This window comes from Amphiprion ocellaris, chromosome 10 (genome assembly GCF_022539595.1).
Source record: "Amphiprion ocellaris isolate individual 3 ecotype Okinawa chromosome 10, ASM2253959v1, whole genome shotgun sequence".
NCBI lineage: Eukaryota > Metazoa > Chordata > Actinopteri > Pomacentridae > Amphiprion > Amphiprion ocellaris.
The window spans coordinates 27,575,270-27,598,986 of NC_072775.1; the positions used below are offsets into that span (position 1 = coordinate 27,575,270).

Below are 23,717 nucleotides of genomic sequence, written 5' to 3' on the forward strand. Positions count from 1 at the left end.
GAAGCAGAAAGAATACTGTAATTTCCGGACTATAAACCGCTACTTTTTTCTCACGCTTTGAACCCTGCGGCTTATACAACGATGCGGTTAATGTATAGATTTTTACATGCGAGCTTCATGCCATCAATAGATTTAGCCTTGTCACATCAGACTAATAAAATTACCAAACAGGTCACAGTGGACCAATGAAACTGTTCGAATTAAATCAAACACACTCACACTAAATTCTTCAAATCAGTCATTTTGCGCTTCATGACACACCCTCATCATGGAAAACACACAAAGAAATGCATATGATGCAGCTGTTGCAGGCCGAGCCTGCTCTCCTTTGCCCTCGGCAGGTTGCGGTGTGTGTGTATGTGTGTGTGTGTGTGTGTGTGTGTGTGTGTGTGTGTGTGTGTGTGCGCATGTGTGTGAGTGTGACGTGAGGAGGAGCGCTGCAGCGGTGTGTGTGTTGCAGAGATGAGTGTGGAAGCGGAGGCATAGTGAGATGCACCATGATGATATAGCCAGTTATACAGGACAAGAGTGGGAAGCCAGTGCACGCTGGATACACTAAGTGTGGACAGTTGCTGCTGGTTCAATAAAGTGCCTCGTTCTCCCCCTGCAAAGTTTGTCCGGACTTATAGCTGGCGGTTACCATTAACGAGCCCCGCTAAGCTAAGCGGGCTAGCGCTACCCGAGGCTGCCCAACCGCGGTTCGGCGGCCGGCAGAATCGGGTCGGAAACACAATTTTTAAGATAAAGGCAACCGATCTGCCTGTTGAAGAAGGAAACAGAGCGTAAGCTTGATATCAATGAATCAATGGTGAGACGTTGGAGTCGGCCGCGTCCGGTGCGCTCAATAGTCCGGAAATTACGGTAGCTAAGAAAAGAGTAAAATTCCAGTGGGCAAGACCAGACAGGTGATTACTGCAAGTCTGTCTGTTGACAGCTCAGTTGCTTCACCTGCATTCCTCCCATTTCTCATTCTACCTTGCCTATCAATTTCCAGCCTCTTAATAAACATAACTAGTGTGTGCTTGTGTGTGTGTTTCTCCGCTACTTTGACACACTGGATGACACGCCAAAAAAAAAAAAAAAAAAAAAAAAAAAAAGAAATAATCATTCCCACAATGACCAACTCATTAGTAACGGAGAAAAACTGCCCTAATTTAACTTGATGGAAAATTTTGATGGATTATTTTGAATCATCATATCATGAACTCACAGAGGACCGAGTACTCCTTCGACGAAAGTGAAACAATGTGTGTATACAAAGCAATATATGAACCAACTTTGTTCACGAGCTGCGCTGAAAGGCCTCATAATTCTGGAGGCAAAGAAAAGGTCAACTTTGCAGGTCCTTGTTGGATTTTAGCTAACAATGACTCAGAAACTGTGAGCCGGAGTATTTACTACAAAGGAAAAATATAACAACTATTCTATTGTGGGGTCTCAGTGAATTTTCACAGTTGTAATGTTGTTTTGTGTACCAGCTTTTCATTTTTCTGCTGTAAAATTCAAGGCAAGTTTATTTGTATAGCATCTTTCTCACAAAGATGCAGAACATAGAACACACAAGATAAAATGAAATACATGCGAGCAACAAGACAACAGCCGAAAAATAGGGTTACAGTGAGGTAACGCAGCATGATTTCAATAAAGAAATCAAAGTGTCAAAATCAAAACTCGATCAACAGTGCAGGAGGGCAGTTCTTCTAAATTATTAAGATCATCAGCAAGGTAATTTACGTGCAGCAATGTAGTTAAAAGCACCTTCTTTCTGTTGGGTTCAGACTCAAGGCACTAATAGCTGATGACTTGGACTACTGGGTTTATATTAGTCAAACATATAAAAGTAAAAAAGCAGCTCAGGAAGACCAAAGAGGGTCTTTCCATCTAAAATAATGCATACGTTACTGCTGTCAACAGGTTTGTTGATACTATAATGAATTCTGGAAAACAGTGCGATTGTGTTAAAAGCCTGCAATGTCAAAAGCTCAATGATTTAATGCAGGTGAAGGCAACTTCAGCTTTTCTTACTTTATTTAACAGTCACACCTTGCAGTAAATGCAAAATGCTGGATCTTCCACAAGTTAAAGTTTTTACATATTTTGTTTGAGTTAAGATTCTTTTTTATGATTGGTTAGCTCATAAAAACACATTTTACAACTATACAGCGCCTGTAAAAGACTAGTCTGACAAAAGAATTGTCACTTCAGGTCCACAGGTGTAACGCGGTTACAGAGTTTTGCCTTTTTCACCCCAACAATCATTGACCAGATGATCTGAAAAGTTAACGTGGTTGTTCATTGTCTCTGCCTCTCCCCCCTTGTGACAGAAAGGGTCCTCCTTGCCCTTTGCCTCCAGGCAACTGGTGTCACTCTGGCGGTTTAGAAAATCCATTGATAATAGGCTCTGAGTTTGACACAGTTTCTCACCAACCCCAAAGGAAACAGGTCACAACTAAAAGCTCATCAGAGAGTGAGAAGAGATGAGAACGAGGTAAATGAGGAGGCAGACAGTAAGAGAAAATAGATTCAAATTTTATGACCAGGCAGGTGTTCGTGGAAATTACTGATGTAATGTACACATGTGGACAAAATTGTTGGTACCCCTCGATTAATGAAAGAAAAACCCTCAATGGTCACAGAAATAATTTGAATCTGACAAAAGTAATAATAAATAAATAAAAATTTTATGAAAATTAACCAATAAAAATCAGACATTGCTTTTGAACTGTGGTTCAACAGAATTATTTAAAAAAATAAACTCATAAAACAGGCTTGGACAAAAATCAATCAATCAATCAATCAATCAATCAATCAATCAATCAATCAATCAATCAATCAATCAATCAATCAATCAATCAATCAATCAATCAATCAATCAATCAATCAATCAATCAATCAATCAATCAATCAATCAATCAATCAATCAATCAATCAATCAATCAATCAATCAATCAATCAATCAAGATTTATTTATAGAGCACTTTACAACACTCAAAGGTGACCAAAGTGCTTTCCAGTTAAAATCAAACAATTAGAATAAAAGCAAATTAAAAGAAAGGAACAATAGAACACATGTCAACAAATAAAATCAAATAAGATAAAATAAAATGTCCCGGCATTACTGAGTATTAAAAGCCAGTCTGAAAAGATATGTTTTGAGCCGGGCTTTGAAAAGGCCAAAGTCCACTGACTTTGATGGTATGTCAGGGGGCAGTTTGTTCCAAAGTCTGGGTCCAGCGACTGAAAAGGCTCGATCACCCCAGTGTTTGTACCTGGTCCTAGGGACTTCCAGAAACAACTGTTTAGAGGATCTTAATGCCCTGTCAGGGTTTCGGACAGAAAGAAGTTCCCTTAAATAAATAGGCGCAAGGCCGTTGAGGGCTTTAAAAACGAAAAGCAAAATTTAAAAATCTATCCTAAAAGAAACTGGAAGCCAGTGGAGGGAAAAGAGGAACGGGGTGATGTGCTGACGCCTTGAAGTGTTAGTCAGGAAACGGGCTGCCGCACTTTGCACCAACTGGAGCCGGCTCAGGGCTGACTGGGAAACACCAACATAAAGAGCGTTACAGTAGTCTATTCGTGAGCTGATAAAAGCAGGAATAGTCCTTTCAAGGTCGGTGTGATTTAAAAAAGGCTTTACTTTAGATAAAAGACATAATTGATAAAAACTCGCTCTGACCACGTTGTCAATCTGTTTGACAAATGTGAAACTGCTGTCAAAAATAACCCCAAGGTTCTTTACAGACAGTTTTAGCTTTGAAAACACAGAGTCCGAATCCGCAAGAACATTGTCTCCAAATAAAATGAACTCAGTCTTGTCCTCGTTTAGATGGAGGAAATTTTTCCCCAGCCATGACTTGATGTCATTGATGGTGTGTGAGGGACTGAAGAGCACCACTTTTGTTTGGGAACACCGGTGAATACAACTGGAAATCATCGGCGTAGCAGTGAAATGCCAAATTATGCCTCGCTATAATTGACCCCAGTGGCAACATATACAGTGAAAATAGCGAAGGGCCCAAAATGGAGCCCTGGGGAACTCCACAAAACAAAGACGCAACAGAGGAGGACAAGTCGCCAATCATTATGGAAAAAGTCCTGTTGGTCAGGTAAGACTCAAACCACTTGAGTGCAGTACCATGGATGCAAACATAATTATTTAAGCGGGACAAGAGAACAGAATGGTCCACTGTATCAAATGCTGCCGTCAAGTCAAGCAGCACAAGGACAACAGGACGCTTGGCATCAACAGACACAGCTATGTCATTGTAAACTTTAAGCAGTGCAGACTCTGTGCTATGCCGTGACCTGAACCCAGACTGAAATTTTTCCAGAATAAAATTGTTTTCTAAAAATGCCTGTAACTGTGTAAAAACAATTTTCTCAAGGACTTTAGAGATAAAAGGCAAGTTAGAAACAGGTCTAAAATTAGATAAAACATTAGCATCGAGATGTGTCTTTTTAAGAAGAGGTCTCACAATAGCATGTTTAAAAGAAGCTGGAACATATCCCGCGCTAAGACAAGTGTTCATTAAAACCAAGAGGACAGGCCCAACAAAAACACCTCTTTAAGCAATTTAGTTGGGAAAACATCCAAAGGGCAATTTGTTGTTTTCATGTGTTTAACTACATCAGTAACGGATGAAAGGGAGATGGGCTCAAAGTGGTCAAACACTGGAGAGTGTGGGGTTGTAGCAGACTGATCTGGGCTGATGCTGCCGCTGCACAATGCTCTCACAGACAACACTTTGTCCACAAAAAAGCATAGAAAGTCCTCACATGTAGAAACAGTGGCGTCAGACAGAGGACTGGCGTGGGGGCTCACAACAGAATTAATTGTACTGAACAACACACGGGGGCAGTGTCCATTTGTCGAGATAATATCCGACAGATATTGTGATTTAGCCTCCTTCACAGCCTTCTGATACTGAACGAGACTTTCCCTCAGTATCTCCAGCGATACATGTAGCCTGTTCTTTTTCCAATGTCGCTCCGCCTGTCTGCAGCGCTGTCTGAGGGCCCGGGTTGAATCATTCAACCAGGGATCAGTCCTGGGCTTGGTGGACCTGGACCTAATAGGGGCGATAGTGTCCAGGATCTCAGAACAAGCTGAGTAGAAAGATGACAGGAAGCTGTCTGGGCATCCAGTAGGATTAATTCCATCACAAGCATAAAACTCAGAGTCCATAAAAGCAGTCTCAAACTCTGCAGCTGTTGAAGAAGTAATAATTCGACGGCGAGATGCTGGGACGGGAGGCTTTCCTACAGGTGGAGGAGCAAGAACTTCAAAAATAACTGGGAAATGAGCTGAGATGGGAGTCTCACATATTTCAACAAGTGACACCACAAGCCCACGAGAAATAATTAAGTCCAATGCATGCCCAGCACTATGTGTAGGACCATCCACAGTTTGAATAAGGTCGAAGGATGACAGTAGACATTTGAAATCAGTGGCCATCTGATCAGACGAACAACAAATGTGAATGTTAAAATTCCCACAGATTAAAAGCTGTTCATATTTGGAGGCCACCTCTGCTATGAACTCAGAGAACTCCTGAATAAAGTTCTTGTTGTATTTAGGTGGACGGTAGACCACAGCACATAAGACTGGACAAGATAATTTCATTGTGAACAACTGTACTTCAAAACAGGAATAATTATTTACATGCAAGTGAAATTATCCTTAAAAACTGTGGCGACTCCGCCCCCTCGACCTGACGCTCGCGGTGTGCTGAGGAAAGAGCAGCGAGGGGGGAGGAGCTCAGTGAACGCGCTGTCGTCACCGGGTTTAATCCACGATTCCGTCAACAAGAGGAAATCCAGCACGTGTGTTGAGAAGAAATCATTCAGGATAAAAGTTTTATTTGTTAAAGACCTCGTATTAATGAGGGCGACGCGCATCGGTGTGTGGTCAGTTCGCTTGGAACTACGAGCAACAGGGTGGAGATTTTCCTGCGTGGAGCCTCGTCTGCAGATGCTGACACGCCGTGGGCGGCTGGGATGTGTGTAGCCAGCATCTGGAACAGCAGATCGGAGCCAGCTGACCTCCGAGGAACACTGCACGATGAAGCCGTCATATTCCCTGGGAAACCGCAGCAGGTGACGACGATCATACTTCGAGGACTGCATCATGTAGGCTCTCAGTCGAACAAGGACGCCGCTTCATTTCCCTCGCTTTCTGTGGCGACGTTTGCGAGGCGGGGGAACAGGTAGATGCCGCAGGTAGTGGGGCACACATGCCAGGAACGGTGGGAGCATCTTTGATTGTCCACTACAGTCGTAGATAGTTGGTTTTATCACTAAATCACTAAAATCTAGGAGGGTCTGGTGATCATACACCAGCAGCGGTGACACATGATTAGCAAAAAGTGAAATTAACAGTAGTAGCAGCGAAACATGGAGCAGAGGTAGACGGCCTGCCATACACAGTGGCGCCATCTTGAATCTCAGGGAGCAGATGAGAGACAAGTCAAATCCACAAACAACCCACAGGTCTCAAAGGATTGGCTGTGATCAAAATGATGGTACCCCTAGAAAAATAATGTGACCATAGGGACATGTCCAATCAAGGTGTGTCCTCTAATTACATCACAAGTGTCTACAAACTTGTAATCAGTAAGTCGACCTATTTATATGGTTACAAGCAGTCACTGTGCTGTTTGGTGACATAGTGTGTACCACACTAAACATGGATCAGAGGAAGTGAAGGAGAGACTTGTCTCAAGAGATTAGAAAAAAAATTATACACAAGCATGTTAAAGGTAAAGGCTATAAGACCATCTCCAAGCAGCTTGATGTTCCTGTGACTACAGTTGCACATATTATTCAGAAATTTAAGATCCATGGGACTGTAGCCAACCTCCCTGGACGTGGCCGCAGGAGGAAAATTGATGACAAATGGAAGTGACGGATAATACCAATGGTAACAAAAGAGCCCAGAGCAACCTCGAAAGACATTAAAGGGGAACTCCAAGGTCAAGGTACATCAGTGTCACATCGCACCATTCGTCGCTGTTTGAGCCAAAGTGGACTTCATGGGAGACGACCAATGAGGACACCACTGTTGAAAACAAATCATAAAAAAGCCTGACTGGAATTTGCCAAACTGCAATGCTGACAAGCCACAAAGCTTCTTGGAGAATATCCTATGGACAGACCAGACAAAACTGGAACTTTTTGGCAAGGTACATCAGCTCTATGTTCACAGATGCAAAAATGAAGCATATCAAGAAAAGAACACTGTCCCTATTGTGAAACATGGAGGAGGCTCTGTTATGTTTTTGGGGTTGCTTTGCTGCATCTGGCAAAGGGTGTCTTGAATCTGTGCAGGGTACACTGAAATCTCATGACTATCAAGGTATTCTAGAGAGAAATTTGCTGCCCAGTGTCAGAAAGCTTGGTCTCAGTCGCAGGTCATGGGTCTTGCAACAGGATAATGACCCAAAACACAGAGCTAAAAACAGCCAAGAATGGCTAGAGGAAAACACTGGACCATTCTGAAGTGGCCTTCTATGAGCCCTGGTCTAAATCCGATTGATCATCTGTGGAAGGAGCTGAAACATGCTGTCTGGAGAAGGCACCCTTCAAACCTGAGACAACTGGAGCAGTCTGCTCATGAGGAGTGGACCAGAATACCTGCTGAGAGGTGCAGAAGTCTTATTGACAGTTACAGAAATCGTTTGATAGCAGTGATTGCCTCAAAAGGTTGTGCAACAAAATAATAAGTTAAGGGTACCATCATTTTTGTCCAGGCCTGTTTCATGAGTTTATTTTTAAAAATAATTCTGTTAAACCATGGTTCAAAAGCAATGTCTGATTTTCATTGGCTAATTTTCTTTTTTTTTCTTAAAAAAATAAAGAAAAATAGAATTTTATTGATTATTACTTTTGTCAAATTATTTCTGTGACCATTGTGGGTTTTTCTTTCATTAACCCAGGGGTACCAACAATTTTGTCCACGTGTGTAGAACATCAACTTCGTCGAAATAATGAGCAATTTCTCTATATTTAGAATGACCTCATATCCTGATACATTTTCAAAGGACATTTCTACCAATAAGTAGCCTCTTACACCATGGTAGGTACATTTTAAAAGCTAGCTGAACTACAACAACAACAAAGTAGAAAATAATGACATTATTTTTGGTTTCTACATTTGAAAAGCTGCATTGATAAGCAAGTTTCCAGTGATACTCCCCCCTTAAAAATTAGATGAAATAACACATTTTGTAAGTCAGGCAAAGTAGATTTTTTCAGGAACTTCCTTAGATCTAAGTCAGTTATTTGGTTACGAACCTGAGGATGTTTGGATGTGACAGCCGGTTCATTAGCTGGACCTCTCTCAACATGTTCGCTCTGTTGCTGCTGAGCTTGTTCATCTTCAGAGCCATAACTTGGTCTGAAGCTCGATGACGTACCTGTAATTACAAAACGTATGTCAAGAGGCAACAAAACAATGCCTACATCCTGAGATCTGGGATAGAATAACATTCTGGTGCAAAAAAAAAACATGCATAATGCTTTAAATTAAGACAGAATTTTAAAATATTTTTCAGCTCTACGGATAAGGCCTTGACCTGCTTGTAACAGAGCGATTTTGTCATAACATGGTGACAAATACAATCAGGAAGAAAACAGAGGAAGAAGAAAAAAGAAGGCTGCACATAAAAGAGAAGTGAAATGAGGTCAGTCAGTGCCAGTGTTTCCTCTACATTCATTTAGGAGTGGCAGGCCGCCATTCCTAAATCCTAGCCGCCGCTTCTTCAAATTTCTTTTTTTTTCATTGTCACAAATACACCACCGCCGCATGTCTCCACCTTCACAGCAGAGTCCTGCACTGTGTCGAGTACCAAGGTAAACTACAGATAACTATTTTGCTCAGTATCTACTCTGTGGGGGGTTAATACAACATTAATTACTGGCGAAAGCACGACCTTGAAAGTGACATCACGTCAAGCACCCAGGCAGGAGGTCAGAGAGTCAGAGGAGTGTCGTCTTGGAAAATAGGGCAGCAACTTACCGGAGAAAAGTTAATAGCTTAAGATAACTCATAATATATTTTACAAGTTAAATAGGCATTTGCAAAATATTGATGACCAGCTAACGTTACGTAACATATCGGTAGCTGAAGTTAAATGGGCCCAGTGCCAACTCAGTGTTGCTAACGTGAGTAAACTACGGTAATTGCTAGCATTGAGCTAATATCTACACGCCATGATGTAACTGCTGTCTGCGTTTTCAGGTGAGCTTGTTAATATATATATATATATATATATACACACACACACACACACACACACACACACACACACACACACACACACACACACACACACACTATATTGCCAAAAGTATTTGCTCACCTGCCTTGACTCGCATATGAACGTAAGTGAGTGACATCCCATTCCTAATCCATAGGGTTCAATATGACGTCAGTCCACCCTTTGCAGCTATAACAGCTTCAACTCTTCTGGGAAGGCTGTCCACAAGGTTTAGGAGTGTGTTCTTCCAGAAGCGCATTTGTGACGTCAGACACTGATGTTGGACAAGAAGGCCTGGCTCTCAGTCTCCGCTCTAATTCATCCAAAAGGTGTTCTATAGGGTTGAGGTCAGGACTCTGTGCAGGCCAGTCAAGTTCATCCACACCAGACTCTGTCATCCATGTCTTTATGGACCCTGCTTTGCGCACTAGTGCACAGTCATGTTGGAAGAGGAAGGGGCAAGCTCCAAACTGTTCCCACAAAGTTGGGAGCATGGAATTGTCCAAAATGTCTTGGTATGCTGAAGCATTCAGAGTTCCTTTCACTGGAACTAAGGGGCCAAGCCCAGCTCCTGAAAAACAACCCCACACCATAATCCCCCCTCCACCAAACTTTACACTTGGCACAATGCAGTCCGACAAGTATCCGTCTCCGGGCAACCGCCAAACCCAGACTCGTCCATCAGATTGCCAGATGGAGAAGCGTGATTTGTCACTCCAGAGAATGCGTCTCCACTGCTCTAGAGTCCAATGGCGGCGTGCTTTACACCACTGCATCCCACGCTTTGCATTGCACTTGGTGATGTATGGCTTGGATGCAGCTGCTTGGCCATGGAAACCCATTCCATCAAGCTCTCTGTGCGGAGCTAATCTGAAGGCCACATGAAGTTTGAAGGTCTGTAGCGATAGACTGCAGAAAGTTGGCGACCTCTTGGCACTATGCGCCTCAGCATCCGCTGACCCCGCTCTGTCAGTTTACGTGGCCTACCACTTCGTGGCTGAGTTGCTGTCGTTCCCACACACTTCCACTTTCTTATAATACAGCTGACAGTTGACTGTGGAATATTTCGGAGCGAGGAAATGTCACGACTGGATTTGTTGCACAGGTGGCATCCTATCACGGTTCCACACTGGAATTCACTGAGATCCTGAGAGCGACCCATTCTTTCACAAATGTTTGTAAAAGCAGTCTGCATGCCTAGGTGCTTGATTTTATACACCTGTGGCCATGGAAGTGATTGGAAAACCTGATTCTGATTATTTAGATGGGTGAGCGAATACTGTATCTTGCTTAAGTTCTGTAGCTCTTGCAAGTTCTGTAGTCTCAATTCTTAATTCTCTTAAGTTTCTTGTTGCCATAACCACCTCATAAACGAGGGACGAGAGATCGGTTTTATGCGTTTTATTGATCAACATCATCACAAGGACAAAGACGATGATAACGATAGCGGCAAAACTACCATATTGTTCTGCCACCCGCTCGTTTACTGTGACAGAACACAACACTTCCGGCAACATTATTCTTCGTGGCTGCATTCACAAGCCTACGGAAGCCTCGCTGGATAATTATTAACCATTTAACCTTTTCACTTTACAATTATATATCAAATATCTGCATTTCAGCAACAAAGATGATCAATTCCTAAATTATAATAAGACTGCAAAATGGCGCTAACATTAAGTATCTGTCTATCTATATAAATCTAATATCTAATATTGTTCAATATTGCGTCAGGGTTCTTATGGGTTAAAGCTACACATCATGCAATTTGAATACTGACCAATTAAAATTCTTGTCCCGCCTGCTCAACTTGCATGCAGTCCACTAGTGAACATGTTCATCTTTGAGTTGCACTAGAGACATTAATATCACATGTTACAGTTTACATGTTAACTAGTAAGGGCCAAATGTGCAGTGGTTACACTAGGTAAGGTTTTTCTGTCGTTAACTTGTCAGGTTAAAAACTGGTCACTAGTTCACTAGTAAGGCATGAAATGTCCACTAATTACACTAGTTGGGATCTTTTCAACCTTACTAGTTAACTAGTTAGGCTCAAAATGTTTACTAGATAACTAGTAAATGTCAAGATATCCACTTGTTACTCTAGTTGGGCTCATTTTGACCCCACTAGTTAACTAGTGAAACACATGTTCTCTTGCTAGTGAACTGGTTGGGTCCAAAGTGAGTCACTAGTTAACTAGTGACACTGATGTCCATTTCACTAGTTAGCTAGTAGAAGGCATTTTGTCTCACTAGTCAGACCCAGAAATGAACTTGTACAAACTTTGAACATGTTTGACATTTTTCCTACATGTTGGGATTTTCCTTTAACTAGTTGAGCCTTACGCAGCACTAGTGAAGCACTAGAAATGTTGCACAACTAGTACAACATTTCTCTAACATGTAGGGATTTTTGGAGCAGTAGTTAATGTATTTGGCGTACTAGGACTTGACATTTACATCTTACTAGTTTCCCGAAATGGCTGGTTCACATGTAAACTAGTAAGTTTACATGTGAACTTGTAAAGTGTTGTAACTGGCAAACATGTTCACTCCTCGAATTTGATCATTTTACTAGTTAACTAGTTGTGTGCACGTCAACTAGTAAACAATTTCATCAAACATGTTCAGTCAATGTCTGTATTGAGCCTGACAAGTGAGAAAAATGTCTTCAACTAGTTAACTAGTGAGATGAATATCAGTGTCACTAGTTAACTAGTGACTCACTCTGGACCCAACTAGTTTCCTAGTAAGAAAACGTGTTTCACTAGTTAACTAATGGGGTCAAAATGAGCCCAACTAGTGTAACAAGTGGATATCTTGACATTTACTAGTTAACTAGTAAACATTTTGAGCCTCACTAGTTACCTAGTAAGGCCACAATAGACTGTAAGTAGTTAAGTAGTCTGGGTTTCTGCATTCACTAGTCCAACATGTAGCCTATAATAAGCAGCTTCTAGTTAACTAGCTGCAATTCCTCAGAGCAACTTGTCAACTATTGTAAAATATGCAAATGAATTGGGTGGGATAATGACAAAATCTGGATCCTGATTGGTGTATTTTAACTGTAGAGCCAATAGGAATCCTGGATGCACACTTTCTCCCCACCTCCTCATTAGTTTTTTTGTATAACTAGTTAACTAGTGAGCACTTTGGCATTTATTAGTTCCACTAGTGAGCATTCTGGACCTCACTAGTTGAACTAGTTAAGTCAAAATGTCTCACTAGTGTAACTAGTGGACATTTGAGACATCACTAGTTAACTAGTACAACTTTTGAGCCTCACTAGTTAAATATTTAGACTTCAAGAGGCTTTCACTAGTCAACTAGTCAGTATTTTGGCCTTCACTAGTTAACTAGTGGGTGTTTCAGCTCTCACTAGTTAACTAGTACAGGAAATCATAGGTCACTAGTTAACTAGTGAGATTAATCCATGTTATACTAGTTAACATGTTAAAGCTTTTGCATCTTACTAGTTAACTAGTACGACTTTGAACATTACTAGTTTGGTCCAGTGGGCCACTAGGGCATCAAAAAGCTGACTAGTTGCGAGTTTGGCACTACTAGTGTGGTTCTAGGTGTCACTAGCTAGACTTCTGGTGGCACTAGTTGGACAAAAGTGCCACTAGTTGCTGAAAATGAGTGACTAGTCAGAGTTTTTGTGCAACTAGTATGGCAAAGTGCATAACTAGTGTGGCTGAATATCCAACTAGTGCTGACAAAGACCGAACTAGTGAAGAAAACTAATGTCTGATATCAAGGATATGGAATAAAAGCTCAAAGGGCTTTCCATACCTGCTGCTTAATGGAAGAACTGAGCTGTAGCTTGTCCTGCCGGTGTTTTGAATTGTGGTCTGAATGGTGTCAGGGTCGTTCTCAAGCACATTTCGAGCTCATTGGTGAGTCTGGAACCATATTTAGTTTGGATTATATTCATAGTTGAGAAGCTGGCTTGCAGCTGTATGTTGATCCAAACACAGTCAACATGTGCAGGGCGACTTTCCTCTCGGTGTTAATTTGTTTATGACGCGGCAGAGTTATGAGACGATCGACGTACATTTGTCTGTGCATCTGTCTGTCCGTCTGCAACATTACTCTAAAACAGACAAATGGATTTAGATGACATTTTCAGGGAAGGTCGGAAATAAAAAAACACAAGGACCACCTCATTAGATTTTGGAAGTGATGCGGCTTATAGTCTGGATCCACGGATTTGTTAAGGATTTTCCATTGTGAGATATAGCGGTCGGCACGGCATCACCGTAACCATGACAACAAGTGAACACTGTTTCAGTGACCTGCATCAATTTACTCCACTCGTTACATATTTCAGTCACATAATTCGGCATCTGTTCTACATAACGTATGCATGCATAACACATGCTTGTGCTCATGCAAGGCAATTTTGTATTTGTTTAGTTTGTGGGTCGATCTATGTTAAATGGCCAGATTCTATGTTGCCGTGATTTCTGAATACACAAATTGAGGAATGAACAGTCTTGGCAGAGCACTGCACTCTCTGAGAGCTTTTCTTGTTTATCTTTTTGTCCGTCCTCCTCTCGTCTGTCCTTACTTGTTTTCTGAACTCAGCTGCGATGTTTAGCGGCTGGAATGCAGAGACTTCATTGGCTGAGTAGCGTCACGTGGGATGGCTGAACTCCTATCTAATTGGTCTATATGTTTCCTGAGCTGATAAACTAATGCTGCAAACACTGGAAAAGCTGCGCCGGTAAAATAGAAGCAACCCATCAAATTTAAAATACCCGAAATGCATTGCCAGAGTCAGGGATTTTGAGTCATTCTGCGCTGCAGATGCGTTATGTTAAAATTTTTAATCTGATTAATTATGGTGCTGGATTAATCCACGTTAGCGCGCTAATTTTGACAGCCCTAATATATATACATACATACACACACACAAACACACACACACACACACACGTCATTTGTTTACACCGCCAGAGCTCCCAGAGAGCCTGCCACCGCTGCTGAAAAAAATCCTAGAGGAAACACTGAGTGCTGACCAGCCATGACAAAGTAGGCTGTCAATTCAGTGCTGCATAATCAATTTTGGATGATTGTGCATTGGGATTTTAGTTTCCATCTTATTGATCGATTGTTGTTGCATTACTGTCCATTTCTCCACGGATGGCTGGAGACTATCTCAGCATCCTTTGGGTGAAAGGCAAGCAAACACTGTGAAGAGGTCATGACGACTGGGAAGCCTTTTCTGCTGAAGCTTTAAACCGTGCATGTGCTACTATAATATACAAAAAGTGAAGCAAAGTGAACTTAATTCTCAAGTTTCAGAAACTACCAATATTTTATTCCAGCAAATTCCAAGTATCAGTCAGTTGTTTGAAGAGTAGGTGGCATGTTGAGGATGTGTCTCAAGATTAACTGGTGCAATATTAAAACAAGTGTGTCTTAATTTATATTTGTTCTGACAAAGAAGCAGTGTTTTGTAGCCAGGAGTAAATTTAAACTTCAAATATCACTGACATTTGCATTCCAAAAATACCTGCAGGCCATTTAATAGGGTAAAACGCCCTCTAAAAATGCACTAAGCACATTTGATCTCACTACTGAGACAAATACAATAAATTATTTTATTTATTTACAATAAACGTTGACTATCAAGGTAGGAAGGCCCAGATGGCATATCTATTCATTGCCCCTATTACCTCATAGTCTTTGAAAGAGCAAAGTGACGTTAAATCTACACATGACAGCTTTCAGAGATGCCACAGTGCAGTACATTACAAGAATTTGACTTCTGAATACATTCATGAACGCATGGAAATAGGAAATATCAATGTGCAAACCACAGAAGGCAGCACACAAAATGATGGAGCTGCTGCAGACACATCTACACTTGCTTACCCATTTCCTGAAAGCAGAAACATATTGCTATTGCTATTCCAAGATATAGATTTTCGTCAAGTAGTTTGAAAAGCTTGCAATAATACCCCTGTACCAAAGGCCAGGCAGAGTTCAGCAACAAAGATATGGAGGTAACATCAAGAAATTATTCAGAGGAGTCATACAGGCATGCAAAACAGAGCCACTAGGACAGCTATTCCCTCATTTATGGTACTGCAAATCTGAAATTTAAATCAACACCTTGACCATTTGAAACCACACCGGACACATGAAATGAAAGGTTTAAAAAATTACCAAATCTAATTTTAAAATTGTGGCATTTCATCAAAATTACTTATATTTTACACATTTTTATTTTATAAATTGCCAAAAAATAAGCTAAACTAACCAGACTGTTAAAAATAATAAGAATTTTAAAAAATCCACTGCTAAGCGCAACTGAGATACCATGACTGACTCAGCTGTGACCAACAATCACCTCACAAAAATTTAGGGACTTGTCAGCCAAACTGCAGGCAGAGAGGAGATGACTGTGGTAACAAAATTTAAAATCTAAGCCGTATAACACCTAAAGTATGTAGATTCACCACCACTATCGAGTATTATAAAACAACTGCTGACTGTAAAAATGTTGTACATATTGATTGCTGTTTTTTAAATATTTGTGAAGCAAGTTCTCAAAAAAAAATTCAACTTTACTTTTTTTTCATTTTACGATTTATAGCATTCTGTTACACTGTATGAAAAACATTTTGACTCCTCTTTCCTTCTAGTTATGGTTGTGCTGCTATTATAGAGGTGCAGGACGTCATATTGCAGGGAAAACACACAGACTAACAAAGTGACAAGAGCAGAAAAACACCAGAATCTGCTTGGGGGTTCCGACGGTATAATGAAGCATTGTGGTGCCCCAGCATAAAAATGATATTCTCCAGATGCAAGGAAACATGCTTGTTTGATAGAGACCACAGCCAAAATCCTCTTTTCAGTGGAAAAGAAATGCAAAAATTACAATTCCTACTCAAATCATGACCTATATTACAATAGCTGCCAAAATAATTTGATCGTTTAGCTTCTGTGGTCATTGCAAGCAGCGCTTATTCAGAAGACAGCAACTCAGGCTAGAAAAATAGTACAGTACCAAAGAGAGCATTAGTCATATTCAGTACAAAGAGGGACAGCTTTATGCCATCTTCGAACAATGGCTCTTCTACTATCTTCCACTATCACCACCACGGTGACACAATGGAGAGGTAGCATCACTTACAGCAGGAAGAGAATTAATAGCTGGGACAAAGTCAATATGGATTACATAGAAAGTTAGCAAAATATACAGACCGATAATACTGCTTCTGTACTGCGGTTTGAGTATTTGGGCACCCCTCTGTGAAGCACAAAAGTATCAAAATCATCTAAAGTACTTATCTAGTAGAAACACCATAGGGATCGTGGACATGGATGGAGATAATCAAAGTTTTCTGCATCTACTTTTCATCTACAGCAGAAACAAAAATCTCTCTGTTCAAGTTCAAAGGAGGGAGTCTGGCTATAGGAGCTGACAGTCTCCACCACAGCATAGCAGAAACAACAGATGGCCACTCCTCTGAAGGCCTCCTCCCCCACATCCGTCTATCCTCCTCCGACCCCCCATTCCTCACTCTTCACATCCCCCCATCTGCATTTATTCCTGATCCCCCTCTTTCTCCTCCAACAAACCGCCATGCCCAATCCCCCAATCTGAACCACCCCCTGAAGTCATAGCGGTAGCATATTTTTTCCTCTTCTTCCTCACCTTTCACCTCTTTGCTCTGATATGCTCAGTTGCAAAACATAAACCCAGCCTCCATCTCCTCCAAACCCTTCTTCCATTTTTTTATTTCCTCAACCCAAGCTCCAATCAATCTCCAAATAATCCTCCGCTCCAAAACTCCTCTTCATCTCCTCCGCAGCCCTTCCTTTGTGCTCAGTAAACACCTAAAACCTCCCCTCAACCCCCATTTTTCATCCCCATCCCATTCGTCTCCCCACCCAACTTCTACGCCATCAGAAGCCCCCCCAGTCCCTCCTCCCTTTAGCTTCAACTTCTATTACCATTAATTTCACCACCTTTTCATTCCCATCTCTGTCCATTATTCTCCTCCAATTGAAGCTTTTCAGCAGTACACTGTCATTTCCTCCTCTTAATTTTTCTTGCCTCTCTATCTGCAGATTCTCCTCCAGAAGGGGAAAAAAAGCAGTGTTGATGGGAATTTCCAATGACACCAACTTGGCACCTACATTAAATGACACGGGTTGTAGCGCTTGTGTTGGAGAATTTAAGTTTACTGTCTGGCTGAGCCCAATTTGGCTCACAAGCGTGCTCTTCAGATTTAGAGAGAAACCAAGGCAGTGTCAAAGATGATGTTCTTCGATTTCAATTAAGATTAAGGAAAGTATTTATTTGAATCAATAAATACTGAGTATTTGCTATTACGAACCTATCTTCAAGTCAGAATCAGAAACAGCTCTAATGGCCAAGTATGTGAACACATTTGTGTTTTCTTTGCCTTAAAAGCATTTATGCAAAATGAAGCACTTGTGCATTAAAACAAGGTTGGCAGATTACAGATGGAAAATGAATATTTAACCACATATAACTATAGAAATGTGTCAAAGAGCTTCTCAACCAGTGCAAAAATGCAATTTCTAACAATAAAGACAGACTTGTTGACACCTTATATACATGAGGTAGGTTGGTTTCAATAGCTCTGTATTCATTTAATTTGATGACAAGATGTCTTATTCAACGTCTGGTGCTCATCGTAACTTTACTGGCCAAAATATAAAGGGTTTACTTTATTATCAGTATTTTCCTAGTTTCCTACTGTTTTTTTTTTTTTTTTAATCAGATTTGCAAATCCTCTTCTTGTCTCCCCACACTAAGAAAATACTTAATTTCAGATGCATTTTAAACAGCAGTATAGAAGCTAAGTGACCAATGCTTATCTCAAAGTGGCTCTATTGTTTTCCTTCACTGATACATGATGCAAATGTCTTTCAAATCACTGACTGTCACCTGCTGTTTATTTGTGTCACTGTACAGCTCACTTGCAGCACAGCTTGTTATGAATAAGCTCCAGCAATTTTACAGCCCACAATGGCACATTTTCGACAGCTGGCACACCCAGAGCACAACAGGTTACAATAAACAAGGGACTTAAAACCAGCTTATAATGGCTAATGAAGACATAAATAAAATTTACCTTCATTTGTTTCAATGCAAAACCATCAGATCGGCCTGCATTAACGACATGCACATCGCTCAAACACCAACATCATTAACAGTATCGTCAATCAGCTCACCTCCAACACACAATGGAAACCGAATGTCAAACCAGTCCACCAATCTATCGGAGATCTCATGTCACACAGACATACTCTACAGTAAATGACATATCTTCTTTCACTAAGGCCATGCTGACATTCCACTGTAGACAGAGTGACAAGACAAACAGGAATCCTTGTAAACTGTAATATAATTTGTTAAATCTTCTTTAAAACCTTCTAGACCATTTCTAATCATGTATAAGAGACCGCAACCTTTCCTGCATGTTAACTTGTCACTCTTCCATTTACACAGTGATGGGAAACACTCCAGTACATGCATAAAAAATCTCAGAATAAATGCCAAGTTATACAGCAGTCACACCAAACCGACAAATTCGAAAGCTATTGTGCCATAGTTAAGTATTTCATATATACTACCGTACAAAAGTTTGAGGTCATTTAGAAATGTCTTCATTTTTTAAAGAAAAGCAGTTTTTTTCAATGAAGATAACATTAATCAAAAATACAGTCTAGATATTGTTAATGTGGTAAATGACTAAATACTGTTGTTGTCAAGTCAAACTGGGAGAAGCTGAAATCTCATAGAAAGAAGAGGCTGAAATCTGATAGAAGAAGCATTCACACAGGTGGTACACTCAGCTGGGGCGGAACCAATCTGCGGCTGCAGGTTTGCTACCTGCGGCATAAAAAGGGACACACGCAGCACTGAGGAGGAACGGAGAATGAATGACCTCGCTCAAACAAAGTGGCTGTGAGCGTGAGGATCTGCGGCAACTGTCTGTCTACAAAAATCCGGGTAGCAGCCGGTAAGAACCATGAAGGATCTAGGAGACTGTTTAACCTGCCGATGTGTGCCGCTGCAGAACGTGTTAACATTTTAGCATTAGCCCAGAGATCGGCGTCAGCCACGAGTGGCTGGTTGTTAACTTTCTTATGTCTGTATACCAATAATTGCTGTGTGTTTGTAATTGCTCAATTGAAAATAAGATTGCAGGCTATCCATCCATCTATTATCTATACACTGCTTAATCCTCACTAGGGTCGCGGGGGGGGGGGGGGGGCTGGAGCCTATCCCAGCTGACTCGGGCGAAGGCAGGGGACACCCTAGACAGGTCGCCAGTCTGTCGCAGGGCTACATATATAGACAAACAAGCACTCACACATTCACACCTACGGACAATTTAGAGTAATCAATTAACCTCAGCATATTTTTGGACTGTGGGAGGAAGCCGGAGTACCCGGAGAAAACCCACGCATGCACAGGGAGAACATGCAAACTCCATGCAGAAAGATCCCGGGAAAGCCAAGACGCGAACCAGGGATCTTCTCGCTGCAAGGCGAAAGTGCTAACCACTACGCCACTGTGCAGCCCAGATTGCAGGCTAATTGGTGCTAATTAGAGGTTTTCCAGCTAAGGTTAAAAGACCAGTTAATTCATTCTGTTTGTAATGTCGGGTTTGTACTATGCACTTTATTTTAATTGTTTATTTATTGGATCTGGAAAGGAACGCACTTTAAAAGTCACTTTATGCACTTTAAATAATTTTAAAAATATGAATTAAAAAGTATAAAAATAGTTTAAAAAGTCTGATAGAAATATTAAGAGTAAAATTTGTTAAAATGTGATTAAAATCAACTCTTTAAAATGCAGGTGAATTCATTTGTGGCATAGGATTTGTTTGAAAATTGGTCATGCCATGGTTTGTTGCTTCAGGTATTTGATGTTGAGGTTAACAAACATAAATTGAGTGGCATTTGCTAATGAGGTGAAATTATACATGGGGAATGGCTGTTACTATCTGTCAAATGCAATATTGTGAACATTGTTCTTTTGTGATTTGTTTAAAGGTTTTTCACCTAAACCTATCAACTTACCCTATCAACTAAACCCATCACCCAAGTTGCCATCTTTGTATTCCATGACTTTGCGACCATTGCAAAATAAAAGAGGAAGAAAAGAAAGCAACTGTCTGACTCATGAGTGGAGCCCAGCTCACAACCTGGGTAGATGAAACATCCTTTTTCAAGTGGGGAAACTGCACACAAACCCTCAAAAATCATCAATGATATTCACCTGTCATTGAAAGTGGAAGAACACTTGACAGTTGTAATGGTACACTGTGTTAGCTAATCATGTTAAAAGGCTAATTGATGATTAGAAAACCCTTGTGCAATTATGTTAGCACATGAATAAAAGTGTGAGTTTTCATGGAAAACATGAAATTGTCTGGGTGACCCCAAACATTTGAACGGTATTGTATAAGAAGTTCAGCAAATCTCCTAAACGAGTTATTGATTATCTAAACCAAACTGAGGCATGCTAAAATGTCCTACTTTCAATGTGACCTCGATAATATAATTAACAAAAAGAGCTAAATACTAGGGCTGTCAAAATTAACATGTTAATGCGCATTAATCCATTGTCATGATTAATCTGATGAAAAATTTTAATGCAATTAACGCATCTGCAGCTCTGAATGACTCAAAATCCCTGAAATGTCTCTGGCAATGCATTTTGTCCACGTAGAAGTACCGTAGCGCATGCACCAATGGACAGTTGATCTGGTAGTGGCAGAACCAACCAACTCGAAATGGAAGACAGTAAACACTGGGGCCCAACTGATTTATTGGCCAGTGGATTGAATCAACTAATTATAGCCCTTTTCAAAATAATCGCCATCGACCGGAGTATTGCCAATTAAACACATATATTCTTAATTTCTCATAAAACAGTAAATGCTGTTAAGTGTCGGAGTTGTGCTGAATGTCCTTGTGCCGTTTGTCCAATACATGGAGTTCTGTCTCCATTCAGTCCTCATCACTGTCTTCTCAGTAACGTACAGGAGTAAGCTACAGCCAGGCAACATTACAGAAGTGGGCTGAGCTGACAGGTAAGTTTATAACCACGTTGTAAAATTAACAATGACTCAACATGTCTCCTGTTTCAGTTTAGAGAAAAAGTTGATGTTCAAATAATTAGCGTTACTGTCTGTCTTCAGCAACTGTCAAGATGTCATGTCACTCTAAGTTTTACTTTGTCAGAAAATACTAGAACATGACACAGGCTGGAACAGCAACTCATTGTGTGTGCTGTTATGGAGGAACATTAGTGTCGGACTATTTGTGACCATTATATATTTAAAATGCAATTCTGTCAAAGATGACATGTTTTGACATCTGAGAAAGGTGTCTCTGGTTTTTATTTTGGTTCATATGAGTCCTGACTTCATGGCAAAGAAATAATGGAGTAGAGAAAATGTGATTTAACAATAAAGGGCATCAGAGGGCTGCATAAATAATGTTTTGCCAGTAACTTCACTCATGATGTTGCTTATATACAGCATATATATAACCTGGCCCTCTCAGTGGAAAATTTGAATTAAAAAAAAAAAACAAGACAGAATAGTCGACCAACATACAGTAATATGCACACTCTGCAGGAAGGAGTTTTCTTTTCAATGAAGCACTTCCAGCTTAAAGTACCACATTAACGTGAGGCGTGCGCTAGTTGGGGATTCTAACATGAACCTTTAAAGGTGTTTAGTAAACACCTTAAATGCATATATTATTATCGTCTTTCTTGAGTCTTTTTGCGCATGCAAAATGAAGCGCGCTTAATATAGATTAAAAATTAATAATCAATTGTGAGTAATCGAAATTAATCCACGGCAACCCTGTGATTAATCTGATTAAACGTTTGGATCGTTTGACAGCGCTAATAAATGCAATTACATTTCTGTTTCATTTACTAAATCCAAACTAATAATGCCAAATATGCTTGTGTGACTTCCATTCACATGCCTGGAGGGTAGGGGGCAAAGAAACAGGGTTAACCACCCCTTGTATCTAAGAGATGTCTTTGAAGTGATTGACCTAAAAACATCTGGGAAGGACTAGTTAGTGAAGATAGGTCACAATCAGTCTTTGACAAGATCAAACCAAATGGAAAACTGCTTTGGGGTTAACAGTCTCATCCTCACGAGGACTACTGCACAACAAGTTCCTTTTTCTTTCTATGATATTCTAGCCTTTACACTGAAGGCAGAAGAAAAAGGGAGGGAAAGAGATCAATCCTGAAATCCTCAGTCAGTGTCTTAGCAACTGTCTATTACAAAACACCCTTGATGGATAGCTGGACAGAGTAAAGAATGAATAGAAAATGAGAAGATAGAGGATCAAAACAAAGAGATCTAAAGGTGCAGCAGAGGAATGACTGAAGGGAGAGCATAAAGAGCGAAGTAATATCTGATTTCCATCCACCTTGAAGACATCAGAAAAGAACCCAGAGCCAATCCACTCGCAGGTGAAGTCATCAAGGCGTGTTAGACAGGAGAAGGCACTGATCAGGGCTCTGTAGGATGACGGCCACACCCTGCCCACCTGAAGAAGACAGAAACAGACTGATGAAAACAAGGCATCTTCATCTGATAGGCATGGTGTAGGATCACTCCCACAGCTGACTTGTTAGGGCAGAGGAATGAGATGAAAATCACAGATAGTGCTCCCTTCAGGTGGAACAAGGATTAGAAGACTGCAAAGTAAATATAAAGGCTGACTTACACCAACATAAACAATTTTCTTGGTTCTTGCAAACAGAAAAGAACAGCTAAAATATACCAAGGAGCTGTGCACTGAACATATTTAGTGTGTGTCTATATTAAAACTGAATATCTAAATCCAGTCAATGAAAAGCATTGATTCAACAATTGCTGATTAGTAGCGTCATTTATTTATTTATGTTGTATTTTCAATGGAAAGACCAAAGAGATAAAAAAAAATGTCTGAAACTGAAGATGGAGAGACTCTGAAGACCTGGACCATAAGCTGACACTTATCCTAACCCTTTTTAACTTAATGCCTACACTTACCAAAACAAAACCACTTTCATCTCAAACCTAAACCAAGCTTTCTGTACTATTGCAGTATTTCTGACAGTAAAACAACAACAGATCAAAATTTTCCACTAAATGAGAAAAAAGTCTGCTGAGTTGTGTAAGCTGATGGTAAGTGTTGAATCAAAATAATTAATAATAACTGTACTGTTATTATTGACTTTCCTTCAACACTGCCAATACTTTGTTGGCTCTAGTTTCTCATTTTGGAAAATTTGTTCAGAGAGAAACCTTGAGTGAGATTTTAGCTCCTGATTATAAACAATAACTGGTCCCACTTTGGCTGTACAACTAGTGGATTTTGAATAAAAAACACAATTTGAAGCAATGCAATCATCAAATTGCAAAAGCTGTGATT

The 23,717-nt window shown here is 40.5% G+C and overlaps 1 protein-coding gene across 5 annotated transcripts in view; it reads right to left on the reverse strand.

Annotated features, from left to right (window-relative positions):
* The window catches only part of tesk2 (testis associated actin remodelling kinase 2), a 78,625-nt gene that overhangs the window by 49,419 nt on the left and 5,489 nt on the right, over window positions 1–23,717 (reverse strand). For 3 of the 5 annotated variants that reach the window (XM_055014247.1, XM_055014248.1, XM_055014246.1), the window contains one exon: window positions 8,293–8,414. In XM_055014247.1, coding sequence (XP_054870222.1) covers window positions 8,293–8,414 — 122 coding nt within the window. Of the gene's footprint in view, window positions 1–8,292; window positions 8,415–22,727; window positions 22,848–23,717 lie in introns of all 5 variants that reach the window. The other 2 variants (XM_023286280.3, XM_023286278.3) reach the window with 1 other exon arrangement.